Raw genomic sequence first — 12,864 nt, 5'->3', positions numbered from 1 at the left:
AGCAAAGAAACAACAAGACAAGGCTTGTGTGTGATTGTGGAAGAAGATGAGGGGAAGTCTTAGGCAAAGCAAAACCAAAAGAGAAAAAAACAAGCAGTTGCCAGAGACTTTTTTTTAAACATTGCAGTCCAGTTTAGGAAAGCTCAGAACAGATAACAGTAACACAACTGTGTGTTAACGTATTTGTCAGTGACTTTAAATCCTGGTGTGGAAACCCAAAAGTGGATAAAAACTATGGTATAGTTGAAGTTGAATACAGTATATTAGCAACTTCAAATGGCATTTATCTGCGTACAACTGCATTATAGTTTATTCCAAACCATTTAGTACATCCTTATACACAATTCATTTAATAGGCGGACTTAAAACTGAGGTCAGCAGGAAAATGAATAAAACTAAGAGGAAACAAAATCCAGAATTTGTAACTACAATCCTGCATCCGACTTGTGAGATAGGTGAGATGAGTGCAACTTTCCTCTTTTGGCTTGCCAAATGTTGGAATAGCAACTTTTCCTGCAGGCTTTCACACCACTGATTCAGGCTTTCTGCCATCTGGAAGGACATGCAAATATATTAGTAGAACAGCCAAGACAAAAAGAGGAAAATGTGCTCTCTGAAAAGACCTGGCCAAAATCTCCTGTCAGGGGTGAGATTTTCTAAAGCCTGAAAACAGCCAAATGTAAGTGCAGAAGTCTAGCTTCCTCTCAGACTATTTCTATTACAGGATGCTGAAAGGTAATTATAGAATTTCGGCTCAAACGATTCCAAATTAAATACTGCCTACCCTAGCTTTAATGTGCAATAATAGCCAGATGATAAGCCATTATTGTGGACAGATTACCTGTGAAAATATCTGAGTGGAGTTTGTATCCCGAAGCAAAAGTTGGACATTTTGGAGACTTGGATGAGAAAACTGATACCACTGTAACATCTCTCCATTAACTACATGAGAGCAAAGACTGAGCTAACTGGCCATACAGATATGTCCAACTTTTTGTAAATTATAGAGACCTGAACCTCTGAAATGTTTCAGTGATTATAGAATAAGGCATCAATTACAAAAACCGAGTCCAACCATCAGAATTAGGAATAAAGTGCTTCATTTTTTGGCTCTTTCAATACAAAAATTATCTTAGAAATACTGTTCCATATAAGCAGTCAGCTGTTCATACAGTAAAATGGATACTTAATGCAATCTGTTACACTTTTGTGTTGTAGAAAAATGGAGGAAACGTGTTAAAGAAAAAAATATTTCAATATTTATTTGCGGTATAAACATGTCTTGTGTTGTTTCCATATACTGTACAATACATAGGGTCAATCGTATTTCCTTCAGTAGACAGAAAGGAGAAACTGCCCCGGTTAACATGCCCCTTGTTTTTATACACAGACAGATTGCATCTTATCTTTTTTTTAAAAACTGTTTACAGCACAATACAAAACAGCTATTCAACGTGACTTTGAAGCTGTAACACGATGCAAGATGCATTGTCAAAAAAATCCCTGAAAAATTCCTCACTGAGGTAACATTTTTAAAATCATTCACTTTTTCTTTCGCTTTGTATTTCACCCCGTCTCTCCTCAGGCTCCGCTCTCGCTCATTCACGTCTTTCCCTCTCGAAGCAACATTCTTACCAAAGATGTAGCTACAAGTTTAAGGACACAGAAACGCCCGTTCCCGTGATCTGGCAAATGTACAAACAGAGAACTTTGATTTCTCTTTCATTGTTACAAAGACACAAAAACACAAGAAAGCAGCTTGAAATCAACCGTGTTCTTTTTCTATTTAAATAGAAAAGCTCCGTACTGAAATATATTTCAATCCTAGGGTGCAAGTGATCCAGTCCTCGGTGTATTTTTTACTTTTTTTGTTATTGTAAGTGGGATGTGACTCCAGACGAGGAAAAGTCCATTCAAGCATGGTAGTATTATTTTCATCTCTGATGCTATAATAGGAGAGGAACTTTTGCATATAAATTCATAACATATATATACTGAGATATATATTCATATTGAAAGGCCACAGGAATAGCATAGAGCACATTATATCAAAACAAGACGAAAAATACCTTGTAATTCTTTAAGCCGGGTGGTGGAATTGTCTATTGTGAAACCTAAGTGGCATGCTGACCCACGGCTGTGTGAAGCCGTGTGTGTCTGTAAGTGTGTTTGCGAGAGCTTCTTTCAGGGTTGGTAGCAGACACACTGGCCCTACATTTTTGGACACCCCAGGTGAAATGTTACTTCAGTCCTTAAGCCATAATCGAGCTGGATCTTGTATAGTTATATAGAATAGATATAGTACAAAAGAAGAAGAATTTAAAAACGTTTGAGGTCGTCGATCTACAAAATACTGCAAAAAGGGTGTTTTGATATATTGCAGAGTAACAAAGAGGACCTCGTGTGACCCGTTAACGGTAAAAAGACAGCTTGCCGTCTGTTATGACCGTGTTCTTATTCAAATAACAGATAACAAACTTTTTTTTTCCACACAATGTTTTTTTTCTTTTCTAAAGTGAGATACAAAGAGTATTGAACAGTCAGCATTAGAAACAAGTTAGAAAGATTATATAAGGCCAGCTAAAACCAACCCTCTTCAGATTCAACTGCTGTGCCCTCCGAAACCCAGTTCTGTGTTTCTGTTTAGACCCCGTCCACATCTTTGAAAGCTTGCCGTGAACATTGGACCTCAAGTAAGAAACACTTCTAAGATCATACTGGTTATTGTACATTACAGGCCTGTAGAAGCCCTGTAATGTTGTAAACATCACTAATAAACTAATTAGAGCCAAGTGTTTTTGTCTTGCATTGCTTTTTTATGACTTATTCTGTGGATTTACTCCTCTACTCACACATACGCCTCCTTTTGTTTTCTCATTGTTTTCTCATTAGTAGAATTTCATCTTCCCTGTTGCATGAGTGCAGACGTCTGAGGCTGGACTGTAATACTTTATGAATTTGGAAATTACATATGCTACCAACATCAACTCAAATAAGTAACATTCATGTAAAAATATTTTTCCATTTGCTGCTTCCAAAGCTGCCTCTTTTGTGTCTTTATGCTGGTGACTGTCAAGCTAAATATCCTCCGTTACACCTGACACCAAACACCACCTGCAGCTTTTCTCTCATTTGGCATCTAACTGTATTTCTGTCACACTATGGACGATCACAATAATCAGCTATTTCTCTTTTCTCCGGTCTCATAATGCAAATACTGTCACTGCTCAGTTTGTCGTGTCTTCTTCTGCTCATTTCTTCACGCTCTGCAGAGTGACATTCTGCTTTTTGCCCAGAACGTGGCATTTTTACACATGAAGCGTGAACCATCGGGTTAAACTGACGTGCAAGAAGATGAAAATGTTCTTTCCTGATGCCCAATGTACTCACAGGTGTTACCTTAAGTTTGATTAATTTGGAATTAGAAGAAAAACTGCTGCAGTAGACAATTTAGGCCGTTTTTTTTGGGAATATTTCTTTGAGTCACTGCAGGATTCCGAACCAAACCATATTTCTCCTTAAGTTTAGAGGCTACAGATGTGGACAGAGTCTCAGAAAACGCCATGACCACACGCTGTATGCCGCTGTGTTCAGCAGCAACAGCAGTTAAAAAAACAGTCCTCATTGTTTCGTCTTCCCACCTGGTAAAGCAACATCCAACCCGTGGTTACGTCTACTGTTAGAGAGCATACAGCACCACAGCATGCTCAGGTATACAAAATAATATAGATCTGTTTACTATTACCTCTATAATATAGATATTTATATATATATATATTCATTTGTGTTTAATATATCTTTCATATAATATACCCAAGGCTTAAGGGTGAATCAACTCAGACAAAACTTTCTTTGACGAAATGGGTGATCCCTACTAAGAAAGAGCTTCCTTTTCAGTTTCTTTTCGATGCAGTTGAGGGACATGAAGTGATTGAAGTAAGTAAGTGCAGTCTGTAAGAGGAGGCCAGTCCCAGTCCACAACACCAGAAACCAGTTCACAATCACAGTCCTCAAGTCCATTTTGGCAAATCTCTCTAGAATGAACCAAAAGCAGGCCGACAAACCCAACAGATCACTCTTGGGCAACAGGATGTTTGTAATGTAGGTTATATAAGAAGGCTGAGGTACTTCTTTGCCCGAGGCTGCTAAAATAGCTGCATTCCTCTCCCCCATCCTTAACCCCTAACATCTCACCAAAGTGTCTGCGAGGAGCAAGAGTCAGAGCTGATAAAAAACAGCTTTGGCGAAACATACTGGTTAGACAACCTCCGCGATGAAGCAACCGCGGAAGTTCAGCGTTTTGAACTGAAATGAAACAAACACTTAAAATAGTCAGAACAGCTGGTGGAAACAACTGGTACTTCTTGTTAGGCAACTGGATGAACAGTCATATAGGGAAGGAAGAAGGAACTGGGAACCACGCTTAAAAAACAGCTGGCCGAGTGTCAAGTCTGCAGTAGCATTCTCACCCATGGTTTAAATGATTCCTAACCCCATGTTGTCCGATCTAACCCCTAACCCGGTCCTAGCCCCGCTCTTTTCGCTCATGGCCCAGTTCCTGCTCCCTCCCCACGGCACTGTGCAGCTGTCAGGACTCGTCGCAGCCTGGGACTGGCCTCTCCTCTGTCCACTCCTCTCCTCTGAATGTCTCTTTATCTGCCTGCTTCCAGCACCGGCTCCAAGTGCCAGCAAGTCAATGGCTACACCACTGTGCAAACTGCATTAGGTCATTACAAACCTAAAGAAAAACAAACCTAAAAAAACAACCAAAAAAAGAAGAAGACAACTAGGACTATCTCAACACCCATTCCCCTTCTTTAGTTTTACAATCTCTTAAGCCATCATTGGATTGGATTACTTTGTTTTTGGACAAAGATAAGATTTCTATGCGTATATATTTATATAAGGTATAGATCTGTGCGTAAATGTACATAAAGATATACAAAAATGCATATAGACATACTGAATTTGTTAAGGACTGCCCATACATTTTCTGCTATGTACGTTAACATACATACAGTACATACAGTACGAACATACATACTTTGTGTGTGTGTGTGTGTGCGCGCGAATGTGTGTTAATTCCTTGGTTTTTAAAAACTCTACATTCAGTAGAGCGAGATTTCCTTTGAGTAAATCCCAGATTCTCCACTTGGCACCAGTCAGCTCAGCTCGTGAGCCGAGACAGAAAGACAGAGAGGATGCTGTCATCTCATAAATCGAGCGCTGTAGATTTTTCCTTTTCTTTGTATAAAGCTGTCCGTCCCGCTGTGACCGTTCAGTTTCTTAGTCAGTTAAGTCTCCCTTGTCCTTCGAGAACAAGACAAGACGAGTCGATCGGGCGTGGGGGAGGATGAGGTTTCGTTCCTCGATTTCAATCAACGCAGAGGGGAACGCCATTGTAAACCCACAGTTCCCCTCTCTGGGTTAAGAAAAAAAACACACTCCCCGTCCCCCTGTTTAACGTGGCATCAGTGACCCGTCCTGTTGCTTCCAGAGCTGCTCCGTGGCCAGGCTCTCAGACAACGAGCCACGGGAGGCTAAAACATTCATTAAAACTGGCTGCTTTTCCTGCAGTGCAGCCGCTGGTTACCATGGTAACAACGCCACCTTGACCACCTGCCCCCTTTACCAAAAAAAAAGGTAGGTTTACAGTATAAAGTCAGATTTTCATGTGGACTCCAGGGTGTCCAGCTGAAACACATTGTGATTGGTCGGGGTGGTGAAGAAGAGCTGGTCGTGCGTCGGGGAGGTCGAGTGGTTGTCGCAGGGGCTGTTGAGGCCGAGCGTCCGCTCGAAGTCCAGGAGCTGGCCCATGAAGTTGAAGTTGGGCGAAATGTTGGACTTTTTCCGCTTGACGAAGTCGTAGGCGTCGTTCAGCGACAGGTTGAGCTTCTGCATCAGGTAGGCCACGGTGACGGTGACCGACCGGCTGATCCCGGCCAGACAGTGGACCAGGATGCCGCACTTTTTGGAGCGAGCCTCGTCTGAAGAGGAGGAAACAGAGAAGGCTGGTTTCAGTCATGAGCCCAAGATGTCAGATTATTAACGAGTCAACTGACATCATGACCAGCATTTATATGCAAATGAATAAAGCCTATTTAAAGTGTAATTTAACAGCAGGGTAAAAGTCAGTGATTCATCGCCCTCTCTGATTGAAATTTCAAGCCGGGGTGGATGATGTCACTCTTTAAATTAGAATGATTTTAAAATGACAGTAGCGTACTAGGGAATCAATGAGAATATACACTGAATATCAATATACATCACTTCATAGTAAATATAGCATCCTCCATAATTATTGGCACCCCTGGTTAAGATGTGTTGAACGCCTTAAAATAAACTCTTACACTGAAAACTGTAGAAAAATGTAGTAAAGGAGAAGATTAGGTGCTGGTTTGTGGGCAAACGGGGGTTGTACAAAGTATTAACATCAGGGGTGCTAATAATTGTAGCACACATGATTTGATGTAAAAGAATTATTTCTTAATATGTGATTTTTTTCCCCCACTGATTAAATGCACTTGAATTAAAGGTTGGATTTTTCTCTTTTTTTTCCATTGTGGTCCTATATTATTTTGAAAAAAATGAATTTATTAGAAGCCAAAGAACACATCTTAACCAGGGGTGCCAGTAATTATGGAGGGCGCTGTATGTGCACAAAAACTACTCCCGTCCACTGAACATCGACCAGACTCTTACAGAATAGCATCATATGGTCATAAATAGAGCAAACAACCAGTCCATTAGTGAGGCAGTCAGTTCAGTTTGGAGCTATATTGACAAATTGATTGTTTTGAGCCACTTTTACAACACAGAAATGTCCCGCATTTGCAATATGGATACCGTTTCTCCATTTTACTCAGAGGACATAATCAGTAAAATTATCAATAATGAAAATAATCACACATAAAGTTCTATTAGACTAAAAATCTGCTTCTAAATTGCGAAGATTCACTGCTTTCCTTTAATTTTTTGTTTTAATCAGGAGCCGTTTTCTTTCATTTTTGACAGAGAGAATAATCTGCAGTTTAAATTAACCATTATATGCGCCCTGAGTGAAGGATGTATGACTGCGGTAAGATTATACCAACACAAGCACACATCACTTCAAACTATTAGATGTTTCCTTCAAAAAACATGCATGCAATTCTAGGTTTAATTGATCATATTTTTAATGCAGAATGACCTTCCTCAATGCCAGCAGAAAGTCAAGTTTCATTCTGCTTTCTCGCTTGGTGTCTGCAGAAAAAGCTGAATTGTGAAAAAAAACAAAAAAAAAACATCTTACATTATTAACCAGCTACATCAATCCACCTATCAGTTTCGAGCCCTTGCACTTGCATCTCCACAGGCCATTAGAGCGAGAGTTAAGTGCTTCTTTCCTTCCTTTCTTTCTTCTCTCCGTCTCTTTCATCCTCTCCTTTATCTCTCTCTCTCTCTCTCTGCCTGCGTCTCTTGTCGTAGGATTGGGGTCAGTTGGCTCACGAGCTCAGGCTGCCAAGGCGATGCCAAATTAAATTTATATGTGATGTGTGCTCACTTTCCACAATGAAAAAAGAGGCCAAAAACCCTCGTCGGAAGAATCAAACCCAACTATACAAGGCTCAGAAGTCAAGTAAGTAGCTGGCAGTTAATCTCCTCGAACTGAGCAGCGTTACATCACTTCACTCATGCTTTAAATGCAGAATAATGAAAGAACCTTCCATTTATTGAGGCATTAAAGAGCCAGACAAATCGAACGCACCTCTCTCTCTACATTCTTGCATGCAGGAAATATGCATGTGAAAACAACAATTTTCAATGTTTAAGGTATTTGCAACTTTCAGCGGCAGAGTAAAGTCACATCTGCGTCTCCTTCACCCGTAATTACCCCGCTGTTAGCAAAAAGATCTGATGTAATCCCTGCACATTACAGGCAGCCAGACAGCTCCATTTAACATCAGCATGACCCAAATCTGCCACGACCTCTGGCTCTGGCATATGTCACACTTCCTCCCACCTAAGCAGAATCATTACTCTAAAAAAAAAAAGAAAAAAAGCTGGGGGTAAATGTCAGAGGTCTGCACAATTTAAGACAAACATGCCATTGATTCATCAGAGAGGGAATTCACTCATTCTCTGGGAATTAAGTCACAAGGAATGATGGGAATGATGGAAAATGCCGAAAATAGGACGAGAAGAGGGCTAGGATTCTTCTATCTCCAGAGCGACTCCATTCTCAAAGACTCTATTTCCATGTCTTATTCACAAATGTTGCTTTGTATTTTTTGATTTTAAATTCCTGGTTTGTCAGTCACCGTGAAATGCAGGCGTTTGATAATTCACCAAACAATTTGATGGTATTTCACACAATTCTCCTTGAAACTATTTCCACTAAAGTAAATAAGCAAAAAAGAAACATGTCTTCATGATTTATGGCTGAAATCTTGGATAAATGTAGTGAATAATATAAGGAACCACTAATCATTTTTCTTAGTCTTCTGTGATATTAAATGTTGAATCTTTAGGGGTCTAACTGAATGAGCAGAAGCATCATTAGCTGCTGGACAGAAATGGCAACTGCTCTGGTGATCATTTCTCAAGCAAGCATACTAAATATTTACTATGTCTTCTTTGCAATAAAAAACTAAATATCTGTGGAATCTGGCAAACAAGCCATTTGGTAGTTGTGACCTTGGGCTCGATCAGTGATTAATGTAGGAAATTCTCAGCAGATTGGTCAAAAATCCAAACAACCGCTTTGCTTATGTGTCTGAAAATCTGATGTACGTCTGACGTAACACCACCGCATTCTCCACCTTCACTCACCAATGAACGAAATGGCCTCGGGGAAAAACTGTGAGAGGTTCTGGCTCCAGTGATCGGAGATGGGGATCTGTTTGTACTTGAAGTCCCCTTCGTGTTCGAACATGTTGGGCAGGTTGGGCGTCACGTTGAGGATGTACTTGATGTTGTACTTGCTGAGCACATCCAGGTTGGTGGAATCTTTGGCACAGCCCAGGTAGAGGTACGGCAGGATCTGGACGGGGAACGCTGGCTGGTTGTTGGGCAACGGGCTGCCCTCCGACTCGGTGGCGCTGCCCGGCTCGCGGTCAGACTCTCCATCCGAGCAGTCGGAGCTGATGCGGAGTCCCCCGAGGCCGAGGACGGAAGCTGGTGGGGAGCTGCTGGGACAGGAGCAGTCCAAATTGGTCTCGCAGTGCTCGGGGTATTCCGACTGGAACTTGTTGAAGCCCCCTGGAGGACAAAGACAAGACATAAAAAGAAAGAAAATCAATGTTGGGATAGAGCTAAGAAGACTGGTGGTCTAAAAATGTGCCCAAAGTGTCTGATTTAACATCAGCTCTGCAAGATACAGGAGGAAGATCATGAACCTAAATGACAAGGAAGTAACCTAATTCATAGTATAACAAAATAGTTCAGAAAAAATAGAATAGGAAAGGTGGTAAAACAATCAGAAAAACATTTATTAAACTGAAAATTCTGATTTAAGACGCATCGATACAGTGGATCATGAACCTAAATGACAAGAAATTATTTTCATTCATAATAATATAAGGTACTTCTGAAAAAAGAACAGTAAAGACAATAAAAAATAAAAAATATCTAAGACACATAATGGAGGCAGATCATGAATCTAAACGACAAGAAATTAACCTATATCACACTATTATATAATACTTTTTTGAAAAAAACACACTAAAAGGTAACGACAAAAATAAGAATATCTTTTAAAATAGAAAAAGCTAATCTAAGACACATTTTATCTCTATTTATCTGTTCTAGTGGCCTAATCTGCTAATAACATGAGCCACATCGAGGTGTAGTGCAGGATATAAAACGGAATCACCTCACACAGCCTTTAAATTTTTCATAAATTAGATGAATGCCTCACATCAAACTGTACATTTCTATTGCGATAAAGCTTGCATTAGAAAGAACTGTTAATTCTGCTTTTTAATGCTGCCACATATGACACCCTGATGGGGCGACAAACGTGACATCTGCATGAGAAGGAGGCAGAAACAGGCAGGACAGATGTGCTCCATTGAGAAAAGCTGCGGCTCGGCAGCAGAGCAGGACAGCAGCTCCGCTCCAGCAGCACGCAGCTCAGCGGACTTTTTGTGAATGGCAGCGACTCCCGTCAAACATTTCTCCCTCTTACAGGTCAAACACGCTCCGATCTCACATCTCACACACGATCTGCCCGTTATTACTCCAAATAAAGCACATCTGCTTTTTGTTTCGCCGCTGCGATGATTATTCCATCGTCGTTTTCCCCTCGTTTTTTCTGTGTTCATTCATGAAAAAAAATAAAAGAAAAAAACACGCCAGTCTTTTTCCTGAAGGAACACAACATGGCGGGGCCATTTTTGCAGCATTTAATTGAAAACACGCTGCATTTGAAGCCAGATCTTTATTCTAGGGGGCGGTTTTATTTTTATTTTAGAAAGAAAATGAGAATAATTCATGTCAGCGTCAAAGCTGAGACTGATGCGTTAAGCTCGAATGTTATAACAGTTCATTTTAAGAGGAAAAACTATGTTATTGGTAACAAAGTTTACTCTGTAGACAGATGATAACAGCTGGATTTATTGGAAGTGGCGCCACACTGTGACCCTTTAGCACCCCTACAAACACTTTTATCCACGAAATCACAGGAGCCTGGACCAAAAGAATCATTCTAAACACCCAGATTTTATAGCATTTTGGTGCAAGACAGACAAATTAAGTTAATGTGCTGTTGTGTTTAGTATCAACTGTTACTGAGTGACACCACCAGATCACTCAGCTGGAACTGGGACAATATATCAAATTAGAAAACCACCCCTGATTACAAGGCAGTGTTTATGAATTAAAACCACTATACGGTCGGATTTAAAGCCACACTCATCTGATCTGATCTTACCCTCCAGGAAGAAAGCCTTGCAGCCGTCGTCCCGGAGCTTCTGCAGCAGCAAGCCCAGCACGGAGCTCCCCAGCCCGGACTCCTGCCGCTCCGAGGTCGCCTCGTCGTACAGGACCACCACGTCTGTCTTGCAGCGCTTGACGAATTTCTCCTTGTCCTCGTTGTTGGGGATGATGGAGCGGATGGGGAGGTTTCCCTTCTTGAGCCTGCGGAGCATGAGGCCCGGGATGGCCAGGTTGATGGCCGACTCGATGTGCGAGGACTCGTACAGCTCATGGGGTCTGCAGTCGAGCAGCAGCAGCGCTCCGGCCCCGGACTCCAGCTCCTCCTGCAGCCACTCCACGCTCTTACTCGACATCATCATCATAGTCACGATCGCGGAGCCTCTCAACAGATGATTAATTTTCATCAGGGAAACGTTAATCCGCCTGTCCCCTGCTGCCACATGAAAACAACACAACAGAATAGAAAAAGGGGGGAAAGGGGGAAAAAAAAAGAATCACGGCGCTAAACTTCCCTTCCCGCGGCCACCTCCACCTCCACCGCCGCCGCCGCTGCTGCTGCTGCGCACCCGACACACGCTTCCACACACACGCATCCAACACGCACGCACAGATGCCCCTCCGGTCGGAGCAGGAAACTTGAACATGCAGAGGTTTCTTCTCTCCCTCCTTCCTTCAGTCCGACACAAGAAGTGGAGCTTTCATTCCAGTCCATCGACGTCCATTTGGCGACTCCGACTCCAACTTTGACGGGGGTCCGCGGACCCTCACGACGCGGCCCCGGAGACGCCTCGTTCAGTGTCCGATCGGGATGCGAGTTTGGGATGAGCCGCAGATGCTAAAGCCCATGATTATTGTTGTTATTTGACATGCTGGCCCCGTGGAGCGCCTCTGGTTTGTCACTTCCACTGGATGCGTTAAAGAGGCTCTGCGGGTTTGTCACTGAGGAGAGGGAGGAGCGCGCAGATTTAAAGGCGCAGAGCTGCCGAGGACTCACTGGAGCTCAGGCTGCCTTCACAGGAGATCCATTCATTGATAGTCTGCTCCAAGTTTGAATAGCACAAGTGACAGCGAGGAAAACCTGCTCATTGAACTCTCAGTTTAACTCCTACATCGATACCAGCTGCGTTCTTGGCACTGAGCTTAAGTCTGGCCTCCATCTCTTCATTTCAGTGACAGTACTACCTTTAAAGACGCAAACATATTTCAACCAGTCTATTTGGAAACCATGCATGAAAGGCTATTTTACACATTAAAGGTTAATCCTCTCACATACTCCCTAAAAGCACCAAGCTGTGAGACTATTTTACTGTTTCTAAAGGTCAAGAATGAACATTCAGTCCAAACATCTTAGCAAACATTTCATTAAAAGTTAAAAATATAATTGCAATTAATGCTACAAGCTATATAACTTTAATCAAGGAAGGTGTGAGCAAAAATAAAAGTTTATGTCCACTTTTATGAGGCACACCTGCACTATTGTAACTGTCCTGCAGTAAAGTTTCATTTTTATGATGTCTGCAGTGTTCACTTTGTTTTGACACTGTCACAGAGGTGTTAACTATGGACTTTAGCATCACACCAAGAGGCCTTTCCATATTCTGCCACCCATAAACATGTATGTGAGAAGAGAGACAGAGAGAAAAAAAAAGAAACGTTTGAATATAATGAAGTTCAGTACAAGAACAGAAACACTCAGAGAAAATCATTTAATTTGCTTTAGAGCTTCATAAAGATAAGGCTGCATTATGGCAGCACTGTGGGGTTGGATTGTAAAGATATAAAGATAAAGTGAACTAAAAAAATAAAAAAAATAATGCAATGTAACTTGTGTTTTCAAAGGCATTTTTTGAACAATTTCAACGTATTTTACCATCTTTGTCCATTCTAATATAAATATAGATATGAATAATATAGTTATATAATAGAGTTTAGTAAAAATAGTAAAAA

The 12,864-nt window shown here is 41.4% G+C and overlaps 1 protein-coding gene across 1 annotated transcript; it reads right to left on the bottom strand.

Moving 5' to 3' along the window:
• Positions 1-1,236: 1,236 nt before the first annotated feature.
• On the bottom strand, positions 1,237-11,933 carry dusp7 (dual specificity phosphatase 7). Its single transcript, XM_022192317.2, has 3 exons — positions 10,913-11,933; positions 8,812-9,240; positions 1,237-5,987 (listed from the first exon to the last, which is right to left on the bottom strand). The coding sequence occupies exons 1-3, from the start codon at positions 11,319-11,321 to the stop codon at positions 5,671-5,673; spliced, it is 1,155 nt and encodes a 384-aa protein (XP_022048009.1). The 5' UTR covers positions 11,322-11,933; the 3' UTR covers positions 1,237-5,670.
• Between the last annotated feature and the right edge of the window lie 931 nt (positions 11,934-12,864).

The sequence above is a fragment of the Acanthochromis polyacanthus genome, chromosome 5 (genome assembly GCF_021347895.1).
Source record: "Acanthochromis polyacanthus isolate Apoly-LR-REF ecotype Palm Island chromosome 5, KAUST_Apoly_ChrSc, whole genome shotgun sequence".
Taxonomy (NCBI): domain Eukaryota; kingdom Metazoa; phylum Chordata; class Actinopteri; family Pomacentridae; genus Acanthochromis; species Acanthochromis polyacanthus.
This window is presented reverse-complemented; position numbering and strand designations above follow the sequence as displayed.